The sequence below is a fragment of the Alternaria novae-zelandiae genome (assembly GCF_023758075.1).
Source record: "Alternaria novae-zelandiae strain BMP 2774 chromosome Unknown scaffold_9, whole genome shotgun sequence".
NCBI lineage: Eukaryota > Fungi > Ascomycota > Dothideomycetes > Pleosporales > Pleosporaceae > Alternaria > Alternaria novae-zelandiae.
The window spans coordinates 337,649-365,460 of record NW_026056969.1 but is presented as its reverse complement, the minus strand read 5'-3'; the positions used below and the strand labels follow the sequence as shown (position 1 = coordinate 365,460).

The following is a 27,812-nucleotide window of genomic DNA, read 5'->3' as shown; positions in this document are numbered from 1 at the left end:
AGCGCTAGTAGGAAGCGTAGCGGCAGTGGCTTGATTCTATCTAGAATCTATTACTTTGGATTTTGGCTTATGTATTTATCTCTACACACTGCGTACTTACTTTGTATCTCTGCCTTAGGTTACACGCGGAGCGCTGGACTGCGGACTTGTGCATACCTTTAGTTGGTGTCGTGTTTGGACAGACGCGGAAATGGGAACCTTGGAATGGAAAGTAACTGAGCTAAAGGATAGATGTTCGCATGATTTGATCAGGATAGGCTGACTGTTGTTGCGCGGGTTAGTCACGTGGTAAACCCCCCGAGGAGGGTTTGAGATTAGCCAATCGGCAAGCGTCGCCCCACTTTAAACCGGGGCCATGTCGAGGTGCGTGTGAAGGAGCGTAGTGGCCGGTTTCTGGAATTCACGGTCGAACGCTGGTGAAATCATCTCGTGTTGTTTGGTTTCAGACTCTGATTTTATGTACATGAGCTAGCAGTTGTTACCAATACACCTGCATCATTGAGCTACCTAGGTATTGAACCAAACGTTCATTCCGCTGGGAAATTCTATGTATGTGTGGCTTCCATCCCCTCTTGACATTTAGGCGATGGATATAACTACAATCCTGGAATCTCATCCTTTGCTGTACCTTTCGCTTCCTCCTCCATAGGCTTGTCTTTACTCTCTGTCATGCCAAATTCGGTGTCGTTTTCGCTCCTGAGCGGTACCTGCTTCAGCAGAGCAGCAGCAATAAGACCCACTCCACCAAAGGCAATGGCGACCTGCCAGGATCGCTGAAGCGCGGTGCTCTGTACGGAGATCACTTGCGCACGCGTCTGAGCGGATAGCGTGTCAAGGAAATCGACTTCAGCTGCGCCGTACGCGCCACCCGTCATGAAAAGAGCCGCTACCGTTGTGTCGCTGATAGTCCCCGAGCGAGCCAGCTGTGCAGCTCGGTTGGTGTAGACGGTACCGGCGATGGCCACGCCCCACAAGACGCCGAAGCTTCGCATGAAGCCCCAAGTGGCCGTCGCTACTGCGGTATCCTTGTCAGTTAGAGAGGCTAGCAACGCGGGAAGCATAGCCCCCATGCCGAAGCCCGCGCCAAAGGACTCAAGCACCTGAAAGCCCACCCACGCACCTGCACTCGACGTCTCATCCAGGAGTGTGAACACGCCAAATCCGGCGACAATCAAGGCGAAGGCAGTGACGAGAATGGGCTTGTAGCGGCCGAACTTGCTAAGTAGAAGCCCGCCGATGATCGCACCTGGGAGAAGTGCGAGGATGGTGGGGAGAAGGTATATGCCGGCGTTGTATGCATCTACTGCGAGAACGCCTTGGAAATATACCGGGAGGAAGTAAAGTGTCCACATAGTGACCATGCCGTGGAGAAATGCGAGCAGAAAGACGATGACGCTCATAGAGTTCCCAAAGAGCCGGAGCGGCATGATGGGATTTGGCGTGAGGCGGGCATTACCTTCGAGTGCGATGAAGCCTCCCAACGTTGCCAACCCAACCAAGAGCGGTACGAGGACTTGGTAAGAGGACCATGAATATCTTCCTCCTGCCCAGCCAATGGCAACTAACACCGGAGCGCAGCCGCTGACAAAAAGCGCGTTGCCCAGCCAGTCGAGGCTCGAAGCCTTGGTGGCCCAAGTCTGGGATTTATCGTATTTGACCTTCAAAAAGAGGAACAACAATATAACTGCAGCACCGCCAATTGGAAGAGCCATGTAAAAAGCCCAGCGCCAGGTGCTGTAGCTCACGAGCAGTCCGCCGAAGAAAGGACCAAGAGCAGCTCCGAGACCGACCATGCCAAACACGGCGCCCATGTAGGTACCTCTCTCGCGAAGTGGTACCAAGTCACAGATGATGATCTCGCAGAGGACGGCGACTCCTGCTGCTCCAATACCCTGCACTGCTCGGCCACCGATCATTTGGGATATATTGGTTGCTCTATGCATTCATCTCATCAGCAAAGACTTCGAGCTTGACGAGAAAAGCCAGATCGCGATTCGAGCACCAGAGGAGTGACAACTTACCCGCCACAAACACCGCTCCCTATCATGAAGACGACCGCGGATATGATCATTGGCCATCGGCGACCGAATACATTAGCGAGCTGTCCATACATGGGCATCAGAGAAGTCCTACACAGATTAGTTCCCGCGTTCATCGCTCGAGTGTGAGCCTTTTGTTCCAAAGAGCCTTACATAGTCAAGAAGTATGCATTAGAGACCCAGATGAACTCTTCGCCCCCACCCAGATCGGCGACGAGCGATGGCATGACCGTCGAAGTGACTGTGGCCTCCAGAGCCGTGAGAAGACTCACTAGCGAGAGCACAACCATGATAGCCCAGAACCTTGGACCCTTCTGGAACTTTGACGGGTTCTTCTCCGTTGTTGGATCCTGTGCATCGACCGAAGCTTGTTTTGACTCCGGGTTCCGGACGGCTGGATCTTGCTGTGTCATCTTGCACAGCCAGGATGTCAGGTTTGAGTAGCGTTGGGACCTGTCGGACGATAGGTAGACCGTGTGGCTGGTACCAGAGCTGTAGTACAATGATGCGTGAGTAACGGGCGGTGTTAAAACCTTGGTATAGTAAGTTGATGGAGCGCCTGGGAATAGTTGCACCTTCGGTTACATGGGAGAAGCTGTGTGTGCCTACGTATTCAATGGTGCATGAAGTCTGGTAACCACCGCGGAGGGTTTCGTTGGATGGGTATGATCGGCCTCGCAGGGTTTTGCGATCCTCCGCGGTTGATACGATGAACGTGGAAGTGATTCGACTCGGTCGACAGGCTTCCTGCAGGTGGCCTGACCTTTACGGCGTTCAAGTGTGAATAAGCCCCCAAACGCATGTTGGTAGATACCTCACTTCCTTTCACCGGTGTATACATTCCGTACCTTGATTAGGTTAGCGTGCCGGCGTTTTTGCCGGCGCGGGTAATATCAAGCCACATCTTCAGCCACAGATGGTCACCGCGCAACGTTTCCGGTAAGCATACTACATTCGCGTGTCTCATATACATATTGACTCTACCAAACCCAACAAGTATATGACGCGATTAGATGACGAGAGCTGCGAGTAAGACGAAAATAGGATAAAGTCGTCCTCAGGTCGTAGCGGAGAAATCCTTCCCCATGTGAGAGGCGTCCTGGTGTAACTTCGCAATCAGATCCCCACCCAGCCTACGGGTGGCTCCTGCGGGTGGCCCAACGGCCCGCCGCCGTATCCCGCGTTTTGGGGTCGCACTGTCACGCCTTCGTTTAATGTACCAACGATTTACCATGCATGCTGCTCGGCGACCTTGAATCCTTTACGGCAAGTCCCATTACATCCCGTCAATTGGACGAGGAGCCAAAGGGATGCCCTTGGGGACATTGGCTTTTTCTTCCATCCACTAACACATCGCGATTATGCCACAACTGCACACCTCAGCTAGCATTCTGATCCTTCACATTCCGCAACGCTCGGGAGAGCAGGTTTCTTGATTGAGTGGTTGCTGTGTCTGCACCACCAACTCTCCGCCGAGCAGCAGTACGCCGCTCTGGGCACTGCGATAAGCACCTGGTCTGCGGGACAGGACAACAATAGCGTCAATCCTATCAGCCTTCTCGTGTCATACAAGGTTTTCTGCTGTACACCATTAACCTCACGTAAGACGGTCATAGCACTATCGCAAGCTTGCCGAGAAGTCTCACTTACTCCTGTAGCTGAAGACTAGCCTTGGTTTATACATTGGGGAGGCACGGCATATAGTTCGCACTATCACCATCGTTCGTCCTTACCTGTCTAGGTGTTACCAACCTAGCATGTCCTCGCATGATTTACACGCTGGCCTTTCTTTGTTCCCAACATGTCACGCCTAGATTCTTCCAGCTGCTTCTCGGGTTGCAAGTCAGGGTCTCTAGTGGAGAACCCGAGAAAAGAAAAGTCCCAACAGCTGGCTTGTGACAGGTGTCGAGGCCAAAAGCTCCGATGCATACGGAGCTCGAACTCTAAGACCCCTTGCGAGAGGTGTCAGAAAGCTGGTGCAACATGTATCATCGATACCGGGGTACGTATGGGAAGACCGAGACGGGCAGACAAGGAGCAGCCTCGAGAGAACAGCGGCAGTGCTCACCACCCATCCCATACTACACGATCATCACCTCCTCCCGAAGCTGAATCTCAAACGAGAACCGCTGTCGACTTTACCATGGATACCGATGCCTGGCTAGTACATGATCTCGACGACACACCGGTTGACCCAACGCTTCAAAGTGTTACGGTTCAGTATCTTGACCCCTTCGATTTTGCACTGCCTGGGGAAGGTACGCTCGACGACGAATCGGTAAACCTACCGACCGAACACTTTCTCATTCCAAATATGGATCTCTCCGCGGACCAATCTATTCCAGCTCGCACCGAATACGAACAAGCAGCAATCGGTTTCACCGAGCCACTCAACGGACGCAGTCGCTATTCACCGATGCGCCAAGAGATAATGCAAGAGTTGTCAGATTTGAACATGCAGCTGTCCCGACAGTTGGGCGCGGCAACCTCTACAGGAACTGGTTTTACGAACAATGACTCGGCTTTGGGTCTGACGGCTTTAGCTACACCACCGGAGGAGAACCGAACGCTCTGTGATACTGTCGTCTTTATGATGCAAAGCCTCCAAACCTACCACCGGCTGCTCGTGGATATCGTCAGACCCAATCACTCCGCTACGTTCGGCTCACATGACAACCTCAAGTTTAGCACTGTGACCAGCAGCTGCCTAAGCCCGGTCGAAGAGTTGGACATTGATGACTCAAGAAGCCGCATATCTGAGACGACAGGCCGATCGCCAGTGAAAAGGCGTCGAACAGATAGCAGCGTCGACTTCACTGTAGCGCACGAATCGTCTCACAGTACTAGTGTTGACATGCCTACGAGTCTTCTGCTACTGTCTTGTCACACAAATCTCCTGCACCTCTGTCGAAATACCTTTGCCGCCATTCGAGCAGGGTTGTTCGCCACACGTCGCCAAATCAATCTTTTCACGATCTCATTCCTCAACATAATGGATGTCTCCCTACCGCCCGATCCGGATCTGCAAATAATTGTCCTCATTCAAGCTGTGGTGAGAATGGTGGATAAAATTGGCCGTTTACTGGGCTACCCGAACGAATGCGAGGCCGGCTCAAGCGGTAATAGATGCGAGAGCGATACTCGCAGCAGTGTCATCCCGCGGCACCTCCTTGAACTGATGCTGAAAAGCGAAGGATGCGGAAATGGCTCGGCAGATAGAGCCGGGACTAAAGCGCTGAAGGAGGAGATCCGAGGATTACATGAGCTCGTTTACAAGCCAGTATGAAGGATATCGATGTGTGACAAAATCGAGCGGCATTTTTAGCAGGTAGACTTTCATACACACCGTCAATAAGATTATAGACGTACCACAAATTTTAGGAGAGTTGACTGTTCAACTTATTCGGGGCCGAGCCCGAGAAGGATACACTTAGGATACTCTAATGCGCTTTTGGGTGTCCTAAATCATGAGTAAGCATACCACAAAGCCGTGGGAACGGTACTGCCCAAATCTATGGGGTAATCCGAGCCGAGTAAGCTTCGGTGAATTCGCCTGGGACATGATTGCCGAGTGGCGTGATTTTGACGCGCTGTCAGACGGTCAGACGTGCCCATGTATTCGGGACTTTCCAATCTTCCCACATCATACGTTCCAGCTCAGTTTGGAAGCAAAGGGACTGATGCAATCACAGGGATAAATCGCGTGCAAGAAGGAGACCTCTCAGCTGTCAGTTCCAGAGCTTTGCAAATTCCAAATATTGCTTGATCCGAAAGCACGGGAATCAGCTTTTGGCCTCTGTCAACTTTACATTCTTACCTGCCTATCGATCGGACCAGCCATGTCACTCGTCGAGATCTCTCTGCCGCTTCTTCGCCTCAGTCCGGCGCTCGTGTCCTCTATGACCCTCATGTTCGCCCTCGACGAGCACCTGATTTTTGGGACCTGGGTGCAGGGTCCCATCCGCCCACTGGCAAACTCTAACCTTCCTGCCTGGTGGACCAGGGGCGGTCTTCGATGGCAGTGGGTCCTTATCATCTTCTACCCTGTCAACTACCTTCTCGGCATTCTCAACCTGCTTATACCCGAGCATCAATATGGCTCGACAACGTGGTATGCATGGGGACTATTCTTCAGCTTAGCCCACATGCTATTTGCGCCAACGGCTCTGCAGCGCATCGCGGCTATCGAGAAGAACGTTCCAAAGGGCAATGTTGTCATCTCCATGGAATCTTGGCTTCGGATGAATTGGATTAGGGCGTGGACTACGGATCTACCGGCTTGGGTGTGCTTCATCGTTGCTGCGCTCAAGGCGCTGTGACAGTTTGTAGTGAGCAGGTTGGAAACGACAATGTGGATGACGGCGTCGATAGAGTGGGAATGAGAAGGCGAAGTGGGGACGGTAGATTGCAATATTGAATGTCGCAATATGTGACCACAGCGGGTGTGAAATAATGATCGAGGACTAGCCCCCATTCTTGACAGAATTGTTGAGCGTGCGATGTGCTGACGATGCGAGGTCTGTACGAAGTGACTCCACACGTCCACGTTCATGATAGGGGTGAAGCTTTGGCCGTCTACGCGCGGGCCCACTCCTTAGCCTCACGCTAGCGGACCGGTCTCCCGGAGGCTCTTTGGTTGGATGACTTCTCTCTACCAGAAGATCAAAGACTTCGTGACGCGGGAGGAAGGCGTTACATATTATTGGTACATATAATGCAGCTGGCACAGTCCAAGAGCTCATGCTTGTTGCTAAAGTACCCGATAAAGAAAGATTTTGCAAACGCGCGGCTACATCGGTTGCGCCAAATCACCTGAATGCGTGGCACAGTATCCAGCACAACATCCATTGCCTTTGTGATGCTTTCTCTACTACCCCAGATACATCGCACTGCAGCACATCAACAAAAGAGCCGAATGAGGGACGAAGCTTTCCCCTAATTGCGTGTCGGAGTAGAGCGCTACCAAGGCCAAAAAACAGCCAATCGGTAGCCCGATAGTGCGGAGGCTCTGTACCCAGAGCACGACCGAGAGCAAGGCACTGACGAGGACCAGGAATGCGTTCAGCCTCGAATCCGAAGGATTCAGCCACGAGAACAGGACTCTTTTGTGCCCCGGTAGCATCGTGTCAAGGTTTTTGGAGAAACTCGGGGTAAGTCGCGAGGTCAGGCGGGCTTGTATGACGAGGACGTTGAAGAAGACTAGCGTCTTGCAGATGCAGTCACTTATGAACGGCCCCCACGACATATTTGCTGTGGAAATAGGTCGAAGACCTTCAAGAGATACCGTTAGAATTTTGTACACGGTTCCTTATCGGAACAATAACCGATCTCTGTGTATAAAAGAACTTACCGTGATTGGAGTTGGCGTTTTTACCTCGAATGATACACTGGGATGACGACTTGTTTTGGCCTTGCCAGACTTTATAACAGTTGTGCGCTCGTCTTAGGTAGGTAGATATCAACGAGGACGTATGTTTGCGGGTCGTGTCTCAGGACCGAATAGGCACATGGTAGAAAAAAGATATATCCGCATATATGTTGTGTCATCATTTCGGTACTTACGGTTTCCCCTTCAATAGAAGCTGGTACGGTCTCGGGGGTACGGAATGTTAGTACCGACACCGTGGCCGGCTCAGCAAACCCTTCGGTCTTTTCGCTGCCCATATCGATAGAGAAAGTACCGACGTTGGGATACTCGGTAAAGGCGCGGTCGGGCTGCAGCTTCTTCTTTGCACCATTTCTATCCGCTTTGGGTTCTGCTTTCGCACACTGACCGATGCAGAGGCCCGAATCGGACTGGCTGTATATACGAGTCTGACACCGACCCCGAAATACATCAGCCTGACAGCAACGACTCCAGATCCTCTCGAATGTTGGTGTTTGCACGAAAAGCCGAAGTCGAGAACGCCACAGGAAAGTTGGGTCAGCCCTGAGTGAGCATTTGTATGCAAGTTAGTAGGTAGTAGTGTAGTTCGATAGTACGAATGAAAGGGATTACTTGACCAAGAAAACATTGCCTCACCAAATCCTTTCGCGCGTCTGTGATCATTGTCGAGTTTCAACACCGCGTCCTAAGCTATACGACACCTTGCATTCGCAATGACTGCCCACCGCGAGACTTCACAGGGCAATGGAGAGCCAATCGCCGTTATTGGAAGCGGCATGCGCTTCCCTGGCTCTTCGAACAATTCGTCCAAACTCTGGGAGCTTCTGCTCAATCCGCGAGATCTTCTCAAGCGCGTCCCGGAGGATCGTTTCAACATCGACAACTTCTACCATCCGGACCCGAACCACCACGCGACGACGGATGTTCGGGAGTCGTACTTTCTCGAGGAGGACCACCGTCACTTCGACGCGGGGTTCTTTAATATCAAGCCCGTCGAAGTAGCCGCCATTGATCCACAGCAGCGCCTGCTGATGGAGGTGGTCTACGAATCGCTGGAGGCGGCGGGAATACCGCTGGAATCCTTGATCGGCTCTCGTACCGGGGTCTACGTTGGACTGATGTGTGCCGACTACCACGACCATTTGCACAAAGACGTCGACACTTTGCCAACCTATGCTCCGACAGGAACGGCTCGAAGTATCATGTCAAACCGCATTTCGTACTTCTTCGACTGGCATGGCCCCTGTATGACCATCGATACCGCGTGCTCTTCCAGCCTGGTCGCGGTCCACCAAGCAGTCCAGCTGCTGAGAAGCGGCGACTCGGACGTTGCGGTCGCGGCGGGAGTTAACATGATCCTTGGATCCGGGCAGTACATTGCCGAGAGCTCGCTACACATGTTGTCGGCCGATAGTCGGTCCCGCATGTGGGATGCTGATGCTAGTGGGTATGCGCGTGGTGAGGGTGTAGCTTCTGTGATCTTGAAGCGTCTCAGCACTGCGCTCGCCGACGGCGACAAGATCGAGTGCATCATTCGAGAGAGTGGAGTTAACCAGGATGGTCGAACGAAAGGTATCACCATGCCAAGTGCCTCTGCACAGATGGATCTCATCGAGCAGACTTACAAGAAGGCTGGGCTGGATCCAAAAGACCCCAATCAGCGCTGCCAGTACTTTGAGGCGCACGGAACCGGAACTGCGGCTGGCGATCCAAAAGAAGCTGAGGCTATCAGCAAAGCTTTCTTCCACCCCGGGGATAGCACGGCCCATGATGGCGATCCATTGTATGTTGGCTCCATCAAGACCGTCATTGGTCATACCGAGGGTACTGCGGGATTGGCTGGTCTTCTCAAAGCCTCTCTCGCAGTACAACACGGCGTCATACCACCCAATCTGCTTTTCAATAAGCTTCATCCTGCTGTGGAACCGTTTTACACCAATCTCGAGATTGCGACAAGCTCCAAACCATGGCCAGATTTCGCGGATGGTATTCGCCGTGCCAGTGTCAACAGCTTCGGCTTCGGAGGTACGAACGCGCATGTCATCATTGAGAACTTTCCGCCTTCCACTGGCACCCCTACACTGGACAGTATTGCCCCCTCTACTCCGCTGTTTTCACCCTTCAACTTTTCAGCTGCTTCTGGTAGTGCTCTGAGAGGAGTTTTGTCTCACTACTCCGAGTACCTCCAATCTCATCCTACTGTCGATCTCGGCAATCTTTGCTACACCCTGTATGCTCGAAGATCTCATCACGCAGTTCGAGCCAGTATACCAGCAAAGTCGGCGGAAGATCTCCAGGCCAAGATCGATGACTTACTGGCCGCATCGTCGGAAGGAGGTACTGGCTCCAGTTTTGGTACCCGTGCGAAAGAGCTCCCGCGGCCAGTACAGATCCTGGGCGTGTTCACTGGCCAGGGTGCACAGTGGCCCACAATGGGCAAAGGATTGATGAAGAGCCCGTATGTCAGGACAATAGTCAGAGATCTGGATCGTGAACTGCAGCGTCTCCCCGAGCCACACAGACCAAGTTGGACACTTGCGGAGCAGCTCACCTGCGATGCGTCTGAGTCTCGCGTCGCAGAAGCTGCATATGCACAGCCGCTCACAACCACAATCGAGATTATCTTGTACGATCTTCTCCGCAGCGCAGGCGTCAGCTTTCATGCGATCATCGGCCATTCCTCAGGCGAGATTGCCGCAGCTTACGCCAAAGGGTTCATCACCCGAGCAGAGGCGGTCAAGATCGCGTACTACCGGGGTTACTATTCGACCATGTGTCCATCCGACAAGCCTGGAGCCATGATGGCCGCTGGCGCATCTGCAGAGGACGCGAACGAGCTTTGCGAACTGCCTATGTTCAAGGGTCGTTTGTGCGTCGCTGCATACAACTCGCCTACAGCCGTCACGCTTTCTGGCGATAGCGATGCTATCGAGCAGGCGAGGGAGATTCTCCAAGACGAGGGGAAATTTGCAAGAGTCTTGAAGGTTGACAAAGCGTATCACTCGTCTCACATGGAGAAGGTGGCAGCTGGTTTCCTCGAGGGCCTGAAGGGCTGCAACATCCGACCTCAACATGACACGCCGGAAGGTCCTTCGTGGTTCTCCAGCACGTATGAGAATACGGAGATGCGCGGCGATATGCAAGGTGATTGCGATCTCTCTGGCTCATACTGGGTGAATAACCTGCTCCGGCCTGTTCTCTTCTCCCAGGCCGTACAGTCTGCTGCCACTGCCAAAGAAGGCCAATTCGACTTCGCTATCGAGGTTGGCCCACATGCAGCGTTGAAGGGACCAGTATTAGAGACGCTTCGTGCCCACAGTGATGCGGAAGCAGTGCCGTATGTGGGCTTGCTGCACCGTGGGAAAGACGATATCGTTACGTTCAGCAACGCCCTTGGCGACTTGTGGTCTCGGTTCTCTCCTTCTCCAATCGACTTCCATACAATGGACCTATCGACATCCGGTGCACTCAGCCGAGATCTCTTGAAAGACCTTCCCACATACCATTGGGAGCACGACAGACTCTACTGGCACGAATCTCGGATGTCTAGAGCTGTAGCCAGTGCCAAGAACCCTCACAATCCGTTACTCGGCGCAAGAACGACCGATGTAACCGAGAACGAGATTCGCTGGAGGAACCTGCTTAAGCTCAGTGAGATGCCTTGGGTCCGGGGCCATCAGCTTCAGGGTCAGGTCATCTATCCAGCAACAGCTTACATCGCCACCGCCGTGGAGGCAGCTAGATCGCTGTCGCAAGGCGAAAACATTGCTGTGATAGAGATACAGGACTTCAGCCTCGGCAAACCGCTCGTCTTTGGAGATGGCGATGCCGGCATCGAGACACTCTTCACGCTGCACAACATCGCCAAGGAAGAAGGTAACAAGAGTTACGTCGCTTCCTTTTCGTATCATGCGTCGAACAATGCAGAAGTAGAACTTCTATCCACGCATGCGACGGGTAAGATTCGGGTGACGACAGGAGATTCGCACCCCCGATGGCTGCCGTCTCGAAAAGGTGACCCTCCCAATCTCACCAGCGTCTCAGAAGACCGGTTCTACTCATCTCTGGAGCCCATTGGCTACAGCTATAGCGGCGACTTCCGGACGCTCTCTTCGATCGAGAGAAGGCTCGACTACTCTTCTTCGACCATCTCAGTGCCTGCGCAGAATGATGAGCCAGTGAAGATGCTCCTACACCCGGCTATGCTGGACACGGCGCTGCAGGGCATCTTCTTGGCGTATTGCTTCCCGGGTGATGGCAGTCTTCAACAGCTGCATGTTCCCACTGGGATCAAAAGCTTCCGCGTCAATGTCGGTTTGTGCGAGCAGCATCTCGGAGCAGAAAGCAAGAGCGTAAACTCTTGCGCGCACCTGACTGAGAACCCGATGACTTCCAAGCAACTCCGCGGCGATGTCGACATCTATACCCACGAGGGCGCCGGCCTGGTTCAGATGGAGGGTATTCAAGTCGTCGCTTTTGCTGAGCCCACCGCGGATATGGACAAGAAGTTCTTCACCGAGCACATCTGGGCGCCGCTCAACCCAGATTGCGAGTTGGCCATGGGCGGTTTCAGGTCCACGGCTGAGGACTACGAGTTCGCTGAGGTCATGGAAAGGGTCGTTCTCGATTACATGAGGAACATCACTAGCACCTTCCCCAAGGACGTCAGACAAACCATGAACCTCGAGTGGCATTTTGAGTGCATGTTCGAGTTCTACCACCACGTCATTTCTACCACCGGTACGAGACCATACTCTCAGAGCAGATGGCTGGATGACACCGCAGACGACATTGCGGCCTTGAAAGTCAAGTAAGTGCCACTCCATCTTCATCTCGTGACAAAGCGCACCTTCTGTTTGGGCTTTCTTTCTTGCCCCTGCCCCCTTAGTTCTTCGATCAGGAATGCTGACTTGACTCTCGCGCAGATGGGCGCATAGGACCGAGCTCCAGCTCGCCCGCGCGGTAGGTGACAACCTCCCAGCCGTTCTCAGAGGCGAGACGACGATTCTCGAGCACATGACCAAGGACGGTCTCCTGGATCGCTTCTACGAGGTCGGTATGGGTCTACGAGAGTGGTCTCTCTTCCTCGGCCAGACCGTGAAGCAGATTGTGCATCGATACGGCCGCATGAAGGTACTTGAGATCGGTGCCGGTACAGGTGGAGCTACCAAGGTGATCATGAAAGAGATCGGCCGCTCGTTCGCCTCCTACACCTATACCGACATCTCTTCGGGTTTCTTCGAGACTGCACAGCAGGTATTCTCTGCCGTGAGCGACAAGATGATATTCAAGACTCTGGACTGTGAGAAAGACGTTGTGGCACAGGGGTACGAGGAACATTCTTACGACATGGTCGTGGCCTCTCTGGTCCTCCACGCGACGACAGATCTACGCCGCACTTTGAGGAACGCGCGCCAGCTCATGAAGCCTGGAGGCTACCTAGTCATGCAAGAGATCACCAACAACGACGTGAGCCGTACCGGTTTCATGATGTCTGCCACCACAGGTTGGTGGTTAGGTCAGAACGACGGGAGAATGCTGTCGCCTGGTGTGTCGACGCTCGAGTGGCACCAGTTACTCCTTGAATGCGGCTTCTCGGGAATTGACACGGCCACCCCCGAGATCGATGTGTTCCCTTCAACGCTGACCGTCTGGGTTACACAAGCTGTCGATGACCGCGTCTCGCTGCTCCGCGAGCCACTTTCTTCCTTCAGCACCTACAAGCCAGTTGGGGAAGAGGAATGGGACCTAGTGATCATCGGTGGTCAGACGTTGGGTACCAGCCAGCTCATTAGCCAAATCGTTCGGCTAATACAGCCGTTTGGCGTGAAGCATGCCGTCTATCGGACACTTGGTGATATGACAGGCTCCGCCACGACGACACCTAACAGCGCGATTCTTTGCCTAGCGGAATTGGATGAGCCCATCTTCCGCTCCCTGTCAGAACAGGCGCTCAAGGGAATACAGCGACTATTCGAGACCCAAGGAACTGTCCTCTGGGTAACACAGGGTTGCAGGTCGGATGAGCCGTATATGAACATGTCGATCGGTCTCATACGAACTGTGCTGCTCGAAATCCCCGACCTAGTTGCGCAAGTGCTCGATCTGGAAAGCGGCACCAAGCCCGATCCTCGACAACTTCTGGAGACACTCATACGCCTGCGCTATGGCACCACATGGGAGAAGAACGGTAGCATCGACAAGATGCTGTGGACACAAGAGCATGAGCTCGCTCTTGAGAACGGACAGTTCATGGTTGCGCGCGTTCATCACGAAAACGTTATCAACGACCGGTACAACGCATCCAAGCGAACCATATACCATGCCATCGACCCGCAGACCACGCCGGTCAATCTCTCGCTCGATTCTACCAAGCCGGCTCTGGTTCATAATAGTTCTCTCCAGACCAGGATGTCCATGTCGAATCGGCAGGGTGTTGTCGAAGATGCTTCGGATGTGGTGATCAAGGTTGCCTACTCGCTCTTGGCGCCTGTGCTTACGGCTCCTCTTCAGCCGACCTATCTGGTCTTGGGTACGAACATGGCCACGGCCAAATCTGTCGTCTCCATTACGCCGACCAATGGCTCGCATGCCTTAGTCCATCCAGAAGACGTGGTAGAGGTTGAAGTGCCTGCGGGTAGCGAATCTCAATTCCTCTCCCAGCTGGACAATTTGCTGCGTGTCGAGAACCTGCTTTCTGTGTGTCGGAGAGACTCTACACTCCTCATCCATGAGCCATCTCCAGAACTAGCGTCCAGCGTCATCGAGGCTGCATCTCTCATCAACGTGATCGTCTTCTTCACCACTTCCGCCACACCAGTCGCTGACGGCGCGTGGATCAGCATTGATTCTTACGCTCAAAAGCGCGAGGTTCGGTCTTTGCTGCCCTCTGCTGTCGCAATGTTTGTGAACGGCTCCAAGGATGCCCAACAGAGGCAGTTGAGCGAGATGATCGCTTCCGCTCTACCCGACTCCTGCCTTCGGACGACGCTCGCAGGGATACAAGCACTGCAGCATGCTCGTGGCTTTGCCATACAGGATCTCCGCCCAAGACTCCACAGGGTTGTGCAGTGGGCAATGAGGGACACGCTCCTGTCGAAGCCTCTGAGCTCCAACTTGGCCCCTATAACATTGGAACAGCTGGTTGGTGGGTCCGAAATCGAGACTGCCACTCCAGCCGTCTTGGACTGGAACAGCGCCTGCCCGGTTCCAGTGCAGATTTCCACGGTCGACGGCCTCGTCCACTTCAAGAGCGACAAGACATATGTCATGTTTGGACTAACCAGCGACTTGGCGCAGTCCACCTGCACTTGGATGGCATCGCACGGAGCGCGGAACATAGTGCTCACGAGTCGCTCACCGAAGATGGATGCCAGATGGCTGGAGAGCATGAAGCAAGACGGGGTGAGGGTTGAAGTCTTTGCGAACGACATTACTGACAAGGCTGCGCTCTCGTCGCTTGTTGACCACATCCGTCAGAACTTCCCGCCCATCGCAGGTATTGCTCATGGCGCCATGGTTCTCGACGACGTCTCATTCTCAGAGATGCCGCTCGAGAAGATGACCAAGGTGCTAAGGCCCAAGCTTTGCGGAGCCATCTTTTTGGACGAGCTCTTCCGTGGAGGCGCGGATGCGCTGGATTTCTTTGTCTTTTTCTCCTCGGCTGTCACCATTGCCGGCAATCGCGGGCAAGCAGCATACAGCGCCGCCAACTCCTTCATGACGGCGCTCGCGAACAAGCGTCGCAGCCAAGGCCTAGCGGCATCTATCTTCCACATCGGCGCTGTTATGGGTGTAGGATACATCAACCGCAATCATGGGTTCTTGGGCAGCGTGCACGAGGCTTCTTTCAAGGTCGGCTTCTTGCTGCTATCCGAGAGGGAATTCCACCTCTGCTTTGGCGAGGCCGTCTTAGCATCCCATCCGCTCTCTGGGCGAAATCCCGAGGTCATGACAGCATTGAGAACGTCTGGACTCGACGATGTGATGATCCGTTGGCCCAGGTTCCCTCGTTTCCAGCACTGCCTTCAAAACGACCAAGTGGGTGACAGCAAGAGCACCAAACGGGCGGCTGACGCGTCGATCAAGAGCCGACTGATCGAAGCAGCTACAGAGGAGGAGATTCGCGATATCGTGCAAGGTAAGCGTGTATATCCTGGCTATGCATTGCAGCGCAAGACTGACAATGCCTAGATGGCTTCATCCGCAAGCTGCGCGTTATACTCCAGATTCCAGACGACAAAGAGGCATCCCAGATTCTTGCATCGCGAATTGATGATCTCGGCGTCGACTCTTTGGTCGCTGTAGAGATTCGTTCCTGGTTCTTGAAGGAGCTCCAGATCGAAGTGCCTGTGTTCATGATCTTATCCGGCGGTCTGGTTCAAGAGCTGCTCGATCACGCAGTGGCCAACACGCCAGCTCGCCAAACTCCAGACCAAGGCGACACCTCTCCTGGTCCCGAAGTGATGCTTCCGGATGCGACGCCATTGTCGGCCCCGGATGCCATTGATCCATCTCCTTCAGGAACCCCACAGACCAGCACAGACTCGTCCAGCCCAAGCCATCTGAGCGATGACGACTTGGATAAGCAGGAGTCATCTTCCGCCACCTCTGGCTCGGTCGCAGACTCCAATGAGGTGTCCAAGCCAAGCTTTGACAAGATACTTCCTATCTCACCAGGCCAGTCCCGGTTCTGGTTCCAGAAACACCTAATGGAAGACCAGACGACGGCGAACAGCACTATATGTGTGGCGGTCAACGGTACTATCAGACTAGGCAATCTGGAGAGCGCAGTCCAGAAGGTGGCAGCACGGCATGAGTCTTTCCGGACTTCTTTCTTCGTGGATGAGAACCAAAGACCTGTGCAGGGCATTTCCGAAACTTCGCGTTTGGGCCTCGAAACAGTGCTTCTCGCTGATGAAGCGGGCGTGGCACACGAATTGGAGAGACTCAAGAACCACGTCTATGATATCGAGCACGGCGACTGCATGCGCATTGTGCATCTCAGCTTGACGCCAACGAAGAGCTATCTTCTCCTTGGATCCCACCACATCATTATGGATGGCATCAGTCTGGAGGTCCTCCTCGATGACCTACAGAAAGCATACAATGGCCAAGACCTGAACATTGAGCCAGCGTATCAGTATTCGTCCTACTCGGAGAAACTGCGCGGGGACTTGGCATCGGGGGTAATGCAAGGTGAAATAGAGTACTGGCGGTCCGAGTTCGCAGCACCGCCGTCGCCGCTCCCTCTTCTTCCATTCTCGGCAGTCAAGAATCGCGTCCCACTGGCTGCATACGCGCACAACTCGGTGAGTCGCGTCATTGACTCGCAGCTCTCATCGCAGATCCAAGACGCATGTCGCGAGCGGAAGGCAAATCTGTTCCACTTCCACCTGGGCGTGTTCGAGGTCCTCCTATTCAAGCTGTTCGGCAACAGCGATGTTTGCATTGGTATGGCCGACGCCAACCGCTGGGACGACCGAGTCGCGAAGAGCATCGGCATGTACCTGAACTTGCTGCCGCTCAGGTTCCATTTGGAGAATCAGCACTCATTCGAGGAGGTGCTGAAAGACACGCGCAAGAAGGCTTATCGAGCAATGTCCCACTCGAGGCTGCCATTTGATGTCGTGCTCGACAACGTAAGCTGCGAGAGGTCGACAGCAATCAGTCCTCTATTCCAAGCATTCATCAACTATCGCCAGGGTGTGAGTGAGAAGCGACGCTTCGATGGTGCAGAGGCTGAAGTCAAGTCAATTGATCTCCCGGGGTCCGGTTACGACATGTCTCTGGACATCATCGATAATCCAGGGGGCGAAACTCGCGTCACTCTATTGGTGCAGCGCGGTCTGTACTCTGAAAGCGATGCATCCCAGCTTCTGGACATGTATTTCGCCTTGTTGAAAGACCTTTCTCGGTCTTGCGGAATGGCCTTGCAGGACGTGTCCTTATTCTCAAGTCAGGATGTCAGCACTGCGATCGAGCTTGGAAAAGGTGAGTCGGCTGTCTACATATATGACATAGACCCGGAGCGCTAACATCGTCTTGCAGGTCCCGTAATGACTTCTAAGTGGCCAGAGACTCTGGCGCATCGTATCGACGAGATGATCGCCAAGCACCCGGACGAAACTTCAGTCAAAGACTCCAACGGCATGTCGTGGACATACCAACAGCTTGATCAACATGTCGGAAGGATATCGTCCGCACTTCTTAAGGCAGGCACGAATCCAGGATCGGTCGTGGCGGTCTTCCAGGAGCCGTCGCCCCACTTTGTGTTCTCCTTGCTTGCCATTCTCCGAGTTGGCGCCGTCTACGTTCCCTTGGACTGCAACATCCCACCAGCGAGGCTCCGCGTCATGATGGAAGAGTCTAAGTGCTCTGTGCTGCTTGTCAACACCACGACGACTCCCCAGACCGAGAGCATGGAACTCTCGCCAACCGTGGCTGTTCTGGATGTCCTCCTTCTACAGGATGGGACATCAATTCTTCCTCCGGTCTCCGCCCGAGCGAGCGAGCCGGCGGCTATATTGTTCACCAGTGGAACTTCGGGAGTCCCCAAAGGCGTGATGTTGTCACACGGTAGCTTGCGCAACCACGTAGAGGCCTTGGTGCACACGCATGGGTTTGGACGTGAGACGGTCTTGCAGCAGAGCTCCGTGGGTTTCGACATGTCTCTGAACCAGATCTTCATGGCGCTCGCCAATGGAGGTACTCTCGTCATCGTTCCGGAAGTCCTCCGCAAAGATCCTGTAGCCGTGGCCAACATCGTGCTGGAAGAGAAGATCACGTACACCAGCGCAACCCCGTCGGAATATCTCGCCTGGCTCAGGCATGGCGCGGCTAGCCTTTTTCAAAGCACGCACTGGGCATATGCCACGGCGGGTGGTGAGAAGTTCTTGCCAGAGCTCCTGCAAAGCTTCCGTAAGCTCGGTGCCCGCTTCGAACACGAATTCCACTACTTCAACGCTTACGGCCCGACCGAATGCGCCATGTCGTCAAGCGAGCTGGATCTGAGCTTGCTGAACCACAATGATGGCCTTGTCCCAGCCGGTAGGACCCTTCCAAACTACGGTGTCTACATCGTGGATCAAGATTTGAGGGTCTTGCCGATCGGCTGGTCCGGAGAAGTCTGCATCGCGGGCGCAGGCGTTGCCATGGGTTACATCAACAGCAGTGATGAGTCGCAGAGCAAGTTCCTGCACGACCCTATGCCGTCTTCGGTGGCTACACAGAACGGGTGGACTAGAATGTACCGAACTGGAGATAAGGGCGTCCTCAGATCAGATGGTTCCTTGGCAATCATCGGTCGCATCGATGGAGACACGCAGATCAAACTCAGAGGCCTGCGTATCGAACTGCAAGATATAGAACAGTCCATACTGGACGCGGCCAAAGGACGTGTAAAGATGGTGGCAGTAACGCCTCGGGGTGACCCTGCACTGTTGATTGCACATGCGGTGCTGTCGCCTTCGGACAACTCGGTGGAGAGCGAGATCCAATTCCTCGGCAACCTCGCCGCCTCGCTGGACCTGCCGCAGTATATGCGGCCTGCGGCCATTATCGCCGTTTCCTCGATGCCACTAAATGCAGCCGGAAAAGTGGACAGAAGAGCCCTCCGAGGACTCGCTATTCCAAGCACTGTGCGGGGATCGGAATCGACAGAGGAGCTGACAGAGATGGAATCCAAGCTGGTCCAGGTCTGGCTAGACACACTGCCGGAGCAGATGCAGGAGGTGCATCGTATCGACGCCAGTTCTGACTTTTTCCACGTTGGTGGCAACTCCATGCTGCTCATCGAGCTGCGGCAGCTCATCAACAAGACTTTCAAAGCCAGCCTGCCCCTATTGAAGCTGTTTGAGAACAGCACACTGGGCGCCATGGCAACCATGATGCAGGACGTGTCTTCGGATGCTGACAAGCCGATTGACTGGGAGGCTGAAACCGCGATCCCCAGTGACCTTCTGGAAGGAAGCACAAACCAAGCTCCGGGAGTAGCAATGCAGAACCACACGTCTCCCAAGACTGTGGTAATCAGCGGCGCGACAGGCCTCCTGGGCAGCTCTCTGCTCCGACTGCTAGTTCAGGCCCCCGATGTTGGCAAGATACATTGCATTGCGATTCGCGACATCAGCAAGTTGGCCGAGTTTGCAAGCTGCTCCAAGGTCGTACTGCACAAGGGTGATCTTTCTCTTCCGCGCTGCGGACTAACGGAAGCGGAGGCCGAGTCGATTTCAGCCTCAGCAGACGCCATCATCCACAACGGTGCAGACGTGTCGTTCCTCAAGACATACCAGTCTCTCAGGAGCGCCAATGTTTCCTCTACAAAGGAACTCGTGCGGCTCGCATCTGCTCGTCGTATTCCGCTCCATTTCGTCTCGACTGCCACGGCAGGCAAGTTCAACAAGTCCGAGACGCTAGCTCCAGAGTCGCTCGCCCGCTTCCCCCCTCATCCAGACGGTGGCGCAGGGCTAGCTAACGGTTATGCGGCTTCCAAGTGGGTCAGCGAGGTATTCCTGGAGAAGGTCAGCCAGCAGATCGGCCTACCGGTGTTCATCCACCGGCCCTCAGCCATCATGGGCGATGATGCAGCTGAGGACATCATGTCCAACCTCCTCGAATATGGGTCCCTGATCAAGGCGCTGCCTGACTTGAGCCGCTGGACAGGCTATGTAGATCTTGTCTCTCTCGAAAACGTCACTGAGGGCATCGCTCATTCGGTCTTGCAGGCGACTATAGGTGCTGACAGCAACTCGCGAGTCGAGTATCTGCACCACGCAGGTGACCAGATCATCCCCGTGCAGAGTATTCGGGAGCTGTTGAGCGGCGAGGCGGGTAGTGGGCTGGATTCGTTGCCCATAGGCGAGTGGGTGGACGGTGCGGTTCGGAGTGGTATGAATCCTCTTGTGGGCGAGTTCCTGCGCGACGCCGATGCGCATGGTGGACTGCAGGTCGGACAGAAGCTGTTATTGAGCAAAGAGAACTAGATGCTACTTGTGGTGATGGCTATGGCAGATGCTTTACTTTGTTACTCACTCGGGAGCACATGTTAGGGAGCTAGAATAGGCGTTGTGGAATTGCTCAGGTTGGGAGGACTTTGGTGATATCCGGCATAGTTTGGGGAATGGATACAAGGTAGAGATGTCATTAATATTGTTTTCGTGCGCATACCTACTCTATGGAATCTGAGGCAGTTCCGGATGAGAACACGATGCGCGTCAATGGCAGACGCGTGCTGGGCGCGTCTGGGGATTTGGAGTTCGAGAAGCGGCGCTGGTGGCGCACGGGCCGGGTTGACGTAATCACATTTCCAGCCGATGCATAACCTTAGCATCTAGCTTTTACCTTACTCTGCGTGTTCTTGTTTACGTGCTTGTCTTATAATAATCTAATTATAATAACTTTAATAGTACTTTAAGTAGTTAAGTATATAATAACTATAATTTACTAATAATTAAGTTTAAGCTAGTATATCTTTATATATATTTATAGTATAGTAATAAGTTTTTAAAGTAACTTTAAAATAAAATAGCTTATACTATAAAATTATAGTTAAAGTTTAAGTATATAAAGTACTATTATTATTTTTTATTATAGTATACTATTTTTATTTAAACTTTTTATTAATATATTTACTTAGCTTAAAATTTTAGTTTTAGTTTTTAACTAAAAGTAAGTATACTTATTACTACTACTAAAATAGTACTTTAGTAGCTAGTTACTAAAAGTAATAAAAATAATTATAAAAACTAAAGTACTTATTAAAAAATATAATAATACTAAAGTATAAAATAATAGCTAAATAATTAAGCTAGTTAAGTTATATTACTAAAAAGTTAGCTTAAGTAATATAAGTAATAATAATACTTAAAGTACTACTAATAGTATATAGTAATTAACTATAATAAAGTTAATTTTATTTAGCTAAAAATTAATACTTTAAACTAGCTACTTATAAAGTATATTAATAATACTTTTAGCTAATATAAAATAAAGTAGCTTAAGTATATATATATAAAAAAGATTAGTATTAGTAATACTATTATTACTAAATATAGTAAGTATTTTAATTTACTTAAATAAGCGTAGTTTAAAGTAGTAAGTATAAGTTAGTAAAAATAATAAAATACTAAAGTAAAATTATAAGAAAAAACTTACTTAGAGACTAGCGTCTTAGTAATAAAATTATATTAAAATATTAGAAACATTAGAGCCTTGCTCTGCGTCCTCTAACTTTAAGTCGCACTACACAATATTGCTTCATAGCAACTGTCTTGGTCAAGACCGCAGCAACAGCACGTTCAAATCAGCAAATCCTCCTCGCTATACCGAAGATGCTAATTAACATAGCTTCTTCTTTAGTTGCGTCATCATCTAATTCACTGCACTTCGCGACTGTCCTATCATCTGGTCAAATCGACACCTCGATTATGTCTACTGCAATACCTAAGGGAAGCGCCATTAAGATGTGGGTTGTCATATCGTGGAGTAGCTGATGGACGCCCCCGGATCACAGTCGCTAGAATCTACATTCGCGATCTTAGCTCTTCACGACAACTCAAATTTGATAAGGTACCTAGGTATACGGCGCATGGCCAGGCCAAGAAACTTGTCTTCTACTGACTACCATCCAAAGTGGGCAGTCTTTGTCATGGCAACATTCCTTGGACATTCGTTGTCACTGGTCATGAAAACCCACGGGTAGCGCTGCCTGATCAATCATGAATTGGTTGCGACTCTTTCACTAATTGTTGTATACAAACATTCTCCTCCTTCGCGCGTGCCCTTCCGTGGAACTTATTAACCACTCCGCGAAGTCTGTCTCGCACTGTTTACACACACCGAAGTTATTCCTTCTCTTCCTGCCCGCTACGTATATAATCTCGACCCATTCTTCCCTCCTTCTCTATACCCCGCCCTCTTGTTAATAATCTCCAAAAGACTTGAAGCTCTAGCTATATTCTGTCATAATGGTTGAGTTTAGATACAGTCGACCTGCCGGTAACCGAGTCTGGCGTGTAGACAATGTCCCACGCGCCGCGACTGAAGACGACATCCGCGATTTCTTCCAACAGCATATGATCCTCGATCAGGTTCGCGCAGCTCATCCACGAACAGGGGCGAATTCGAGTGTATATGTCATGTTCGGGCATATGCATCCCGTACACATAGCGAATGACTACATCCGTGGCAATCGTGTGCGCGTGGAAGCTGCTCCTTCTGGCAACTATATAGGTAAGTGTTCGATTTTGACAAGCCCTTCGCAAACTATTTGCTAACCTCTCCACAGTCAACGACAATCACGACGGTTTCGTTCGCCCTGGACTTTCTGGCCCTGACTCGGCCTTACCTGGACGGCCTTACGGTACTCGTGGGCTTACCGACTCGGACTTCCCAGATCTTGGGATCACTCGCGAAGACGAAGCACGTCGGCGCGAAGAAGAGGCCGTGCGGCGTCGAGAAGCACGAGAAGCAAGAGTAAAGGAGAGCCAATTACTGCAAGAAGAACACGAAAAGGTCGTGCGGGAGCGTGAAGAAGAATCTCGAAAGGAGAAAGAACTAGAGGCTCAGGCCAAAGCTCAGGCGGAGAAAAAACGTTTAGCACTCGCTGAGCTGATTCCACAAGTTCTCCAAAATCTGGGTGACGTTTTGCCCCCGCATCGCGTCCCTTCTCCCGATCTCGATAATCGAGAAGATTCGCGGAACCGACTACTCTTTATGACCGACATCCCGCCCGAGCTCGATAACGATGTGGTCATGGCGTTTCTCCACCCGTTTCGCCCCGAAGGTATCGATCGTGCTGAACTCGGAGGAAATCGCATGTTGTCTGCTATCGTCTTGATGCAAACAGCTGAGGGCCGCGACGAGGCTGTTGAGCAGCTCAATAGCACAACACTTGCAGGCCAGAGGGTTGTCCTTCAGGCTTTTAACAATGTCACTCAAGATGTCCTGGACCGTGTCCTAAACCCACCCGTTCCCAACGTCCCCAGCTCGTCGAATCCTGCACAGGCCTCGAGCTCCTACTCCCCATTTGGAGCTTCCCCAGAGACCACGTCGCCTGACCCGCCAGCTCCCGATATGTCGGCCCTCACGGCCGTGTTGCGCAACCTAAACTTAGTCCAAGACCCGACACCAGCATCACCACCACCAGCTCCCCGTGGACGTGGACGTGGACGAGGATCTTCTTCCAGCCGCCGCTCTTCTGGACGAGGACGGGGTCGGGGCACCGCGCAGCCGTCCGGTCAAGTAGTACAGCCACCATGGAATTACAATCAGACAAGCTACGCCCTGAGTCGAGCCGAAGCTGACCGCATCAATGCAGACCGGCAGCGTCGTAATGGAAATATCCGTGGAGGTCGTGGAGGCCGCGGTGGTAGACCAGGTGGCCGAGGAAACGGACGTGGTCAGTAGGTTGGAATGCCTCTTGCTTCGAAGATAGTGGATGTTGTTGCAGATTTTGATGCGTTTCGGACCTTTCGGATGCCTAGCGAAATGGTTTCCTTTCTCGACTCCTTCTTCTTATGTTCCAAGAGCAGGGCAGTTCGGGTGGACTTAGCCCGGTACCCCAGTGTCAGCACGACGCCCAGCCTGTTAGATACCGCGTAAATTTCGAATCTGCTATAAGTAGGAACACCATTAATAAGGCTGGAAGTACTTAGCACCATGATCTTTAAAGTAACAAACCCCCGTCTTCATTTTCCGTCTTTGCCTATAGTGGCCCGAAGTGAGCTTTTCCAATACTTTCCAAAGCCATGTTGTTTCATTGACCTTAACTAGATGCCGTGGCGTGGTCATGTAGGGAAAAAAGAAATGCGACCCACTGCACCCATGTAGTCAGAATGCTTTGTCGAAAGTGCACGATCGTATGTAACAGATTGCGCAAGAACATCAAAGGCAGTAGAAGCGAGGCAAGAAGTCTGTATGGCTGTAGCAATTTCTCCAAGTGGTAGTGTAGGCATGGCAGGAAGATGGGAGTTGATGAATTACGTGCATGAATAGACGATTCGCACGCTAACCACCCAAAGGTGCCGCTACTAAAACGCAAGTAGGTTTAAGAGCTATTCCACCATTCATTCTAAAAGAAGCGACCGCAGACACTTCTACATCCCCCAACCTCTCCGAACCCACCACTCAACCGAAGTGAGGAGCGTTAAGAACAATAGCGCAAGAAACACCACCGATAGTCCCCGCAATGGGAATAGTCATAATCCACGAAAACACCAAAAGCCCCACTCTTTGCCAGTTAACAGCCTTGAGCGTACCATTGCAAAGACCCACACCAACCGTCGCACCGGTAATACACATGGACGTCGAAACAGGAAGCGAGTACTGCGAGAAGATAAGCACCGTAAGCGCGGCACCCATCTCCATGGAGCAACCTCTGCTAGGCGAGTGATAAGTAATCTTATTACCCATGACCTTCATGATGTTGTAACCGTAAGTAACAAGGCCAAGGGAGAGTGTAGCAGAGAGGACGGCGAGTTGCCAGACAGGCACGGATGCTTTGGACTGCGAGGCTTTTCCTGTGTTCCACGCGCCGTAGATGACGGCCCAGGGGCCGACGGCGTTTCCGATGTCGTTGGCGCCGTGGGCGAAGGAGGCGGTGCAGGCGGTGAGGACTTGAACGAAGGAGTAGGTGTGCTCGACTTCGTTGGAGTACTTCTTTGCGTGGCTGTAGACGCGCTCCATGCGGCGGCCTTCGGGTGTGCCGTGGATACCAGTTTGCGCAGCGTGGATATCGTAGTTTACGCCGTAGAGGGCGCCGACGACGAGCATGGCGGGGATACGCTTGAGGGTGATGAGCATGTTCTTCTTTTCGTAGATCTCGCCCGTTTGGATCTTGTTCTCGTGGAGGTAGCGCATGGCCCAGCCGAGAGGTCCCTTCTTGGCGCGGAGCTTGGAGTGGAAGCGCTCTTGGCCTTGGGCGACGAGCTCCTTGTAGCTGGGTTGTTGGTGCTCGGCGATGTCGGTGGAGATGGCCATCTTCTCGTGGTCGTGGACGGTGATGCCCTCTTCGGAGTCGTTGTTCTGCTCGGGCTTCTTCATCTCTTCATCCTCCTGGACGACGGCATAGTCGGGAACAACGGCAGCCTCGACGCCATCCTGGGCGGGACGCTTGAAGAGAAGAGGGCCTTGGAAGACGTGGTACCAGCGGACGGTGTGGTCGCGCTTCACAACCTTGGCGTGTAGGTAAGGGACGAAGAAGAGGAAGGATAGGAAGGCTAGACCGACACCGCAAGACATGGTGACGGTTGCGACATACCACGCGGGCTTCTTGTTGAGACCGAGGTTGGGCGATCCCTTGTAGACGATAGAAAGTGTGCAAATGGTTCCAGCAACGAGGAAGAAGAAAGGTGCAGTCCAGATGGCCCATGGAATGGGGTTCTTGCGGACGTGGACGGTCATCTTGATCAGCATGAAGATGATGGCACCGAAGCAGGCAGAAGCGGCAGGTGCCATTCCGAGACCTGCGAAGATGGCACCAAGACCCTTGCCCTTGTTCCAACCCCATTGTACGTTGGCAGCACCAGCAACGGCGACACCAACACCAGCGACGGAAGAGATAAGCGAGTAAGACGATGAGACGTGAGCGGAGTGCTTAGTGCACCACTATTTACGGAGTCAGTATATGTTCCACATGCAATGAGTACAATGACACTTACCATAACCCACATGGAGGCACCAGCGAGAGCACAAGTGAATGCGAGCATCTGAACACCGGCATCGTCCTTGAAAGCATTGGGAGGGATAATGCCATTCTTGATCGTCTCAGCGGTACGAGCACCAACGGTGATGGCACCGACCATCTCGAAGATGGTACCCAGAATCATGGCCTGGCGGTAGGAGACCGAGCGAGAAGACACGGAGGTAGCCCATGCGTTGGCAACATCGTCTGTACAGTGTTAGTCTGAAGCATGATGAAGCGAGAACAATTTTCACGTACTGGCACCGTTGTTGTATGCATCGAGCATGGCAAAGAAAGTGCCAATGGCGAAGACATAGTTGTACTGTGTAAGACGCGCCATGATGACTGATCCTCGAGCAGTACAAGTCGCTCAATGACAAAGAAGGCTGTTTGAAGTTGGAGCTGGGATGCCGAAAGTAAGGAAGGGGCCTCTGTGAGACATGTATATATATTGAAAGAGACGCTTCAGGTCGCTCTTTGCGGCGGAGAAGGCCCGCATTGGCTTACGGCGTCTATCCCTTCGATGGATTCCAGACTGATGGGTGACATCCGACGCCCTGCATCTCCAGCTACTATACAGCCACCACTCAGAGGCCGCAACGTGAGAGCATTCGCCAAGAAAACGTGTGCTCGAAATGAATCTGTGATTGGGTAGGGCGTAGCAGAATGGCGGATTTCTTGCCAAGGCCGTCAAGATCTCCCCACTAGCGCAGTCAAGCAACTCCGGTGAATGATGGCGGAGCTTAGCGTTTTCAGCACGCAACCTCTCATTGAAGCTACCAAGCCGATAACTTTGACAGCCATGTCTCTTGGCCGCATCTTGGCAAAGCTCATAGCGTTCGGGCATGGAGTGGTCTCGTGTAGAAACGGCAGCCAATGGCATCATCGCACGCCAAAACGTGGGTAACATCAACGGTCGCCAGGCGTCGACATCCATCTACCAGCTGAACCAGGCCCTACCACGGCTCTGGGTCCTGCCATTTCTCCCACGCATGTTATTTGCTCGTGCGTTCATTCACCTTCCAGAACAGTGTCCGAAAGCTGACGGGCAGGCCTAAGAATTTGCAACAGACTCTGCTTGGCGTTTCCAGCATGCAAGCCGAAGATTAACGCCCATGCGCTACGCGACTGATATCGTGAGGTATACCGTCTCCGGAACATCGTCTAGCGGAGGTAGCTCCTGCGCGATTTTCGAGCACATCCTTCGCGAACGCCGAGGCTGCTGTTCTGACCAACAGTGAGTCTGCATTACAACACATGGTGTCGAAGGATGATCCAAATGCTGTTGGATAGCATTAGGAGGGTGTCGCGCTTTGATGTATGAAGATGCGGATGAACCTGTACAAAGCTAGTGACCTGCGAGTAACTGAGATTGTCGGCGACGTCCTGTGTCAAAGTCTCAAAGCGAGCTGTAATCTCGTTGTAGGTCAGACGAGAAATTTGATCTTGAAGTGCAAACTAGATAGAGGGGACCTCGCATGGCATCCCTTGGACCAGTGTGCGACTTGCCGGTCAACTCACAGTCCGGCTCGGTGGTATCATGCGTAAGCTGAGAGCCATTTACCAACAGAGGCGGACTCTTGGCCCGCCAGGCGCTATGAGGAAGTACCTCCATGACGGACTCACCATCTGCGTAGATGATCCCGAGGGGCTATGTTTGCCATCAGACTATGCAAGTCCGGTCTCTTGGGATGTGTACATCAGA

General features: G+C 52.6%; 5 protein-coding genes across 5 annotated transcripts; 2 read left to right on the top strand and 3 right to left on the bottom strand.

The window, feature by feature from the left end:
• Positions 1-596: 596 nt before the first annotated feature.
• On the bottom strand, positions 597-1,916 carry J4E88_005002 (uncharacterized protein; the record flags this gene model as incomplete). Its single annotated transcript, XM_049398644.1, has 1 exon — positions 597-1,916. One exon carries the CDS (start codon positions 1,914-1,916, stop codon positions 597-599), a length of 1,320 nt encoding a protein of 439 aa, XP_049255324.1.
• A 272-nt stretch (positions 1,917-2,188) lies between these two features.
• J4E88_005001 (uncharacterized protein) lies at positions 2,189-2,841 on the bottom strand (the record flags this gene model as incomplete). Its single annotated transcript, XM_049398643.1, has 3 exons — positions 2,189-2,531; positions 2,681-2,786; positions 2,838-2,841. 3 exons carry the CDS (start codon positions 2,839-2,841, stop codon positions 2,189-2,191), a joined length of 453 nt encoding a protein of 150 aa, XP_049255323.1.
• A 5,297-nt stretch (positions 2,842-8,138) lies between these two features.
• J4E88_005000 (putative Hybrid PKS-NRPS biosynthetic cluster) lies at positions 8,139-20,408 on the top strand (the record flags this gene model as incomplete). The annotated part of the gene is made up of 4 exons (XM_049398642.1): positions 8,139-12,235; positions 12,351-15,565; positions 15,619-17,418; positions 17,476-20,408. The coding sequence occupies 4 exons, from the start codon at positions 8,139-8,141 to the stop codon at positions 20,406-20,408; spliced, it is 12,045 nt and encodes a 4,014-aa protein (XP_049255322.1).
• Positions 20,409-22,391: 1,983 nt separating this feature from the next.
• On the top strand, positions 22,392-23,832 carry J4E88_004999 (uncharacterized protein; the record flags this gene model as incomplete). Its single annotated transcript, XM_049398641.1, has 2 exons — positions 22,392-22,656; positions 22,712-23,832. 2 exons carry the CDS (start codon positions 22,392-22,394, stop codon positions 23,830-23,832), a joined length of 1,386 nt encoding a protein of 461 aa, XP_049255321.1.
• A 720-nt stretch (positions 23,833-24,552) lies between these two features.
• Positions 24,553-26,447, bottom strand: J4E88_004998 (uncharacterized protein; the record flags this gene model as incomplete). The annotated part of the gene is made up of 3 exons (XM_049398640.1): positions 24,553-26,031; positions 26,085-26,314; positions 26,366-26,447. 3 exons carry the CDS (start codon positions 26,445-26,447, stop codon positions 24,553-24,555), a joined length of 1,791 nt encoding a protein of 596 aa, XP_049255320.1.
• Between the last annotated feature and the right edge of the window lie 1,365 nt (positions 26,448-27,812).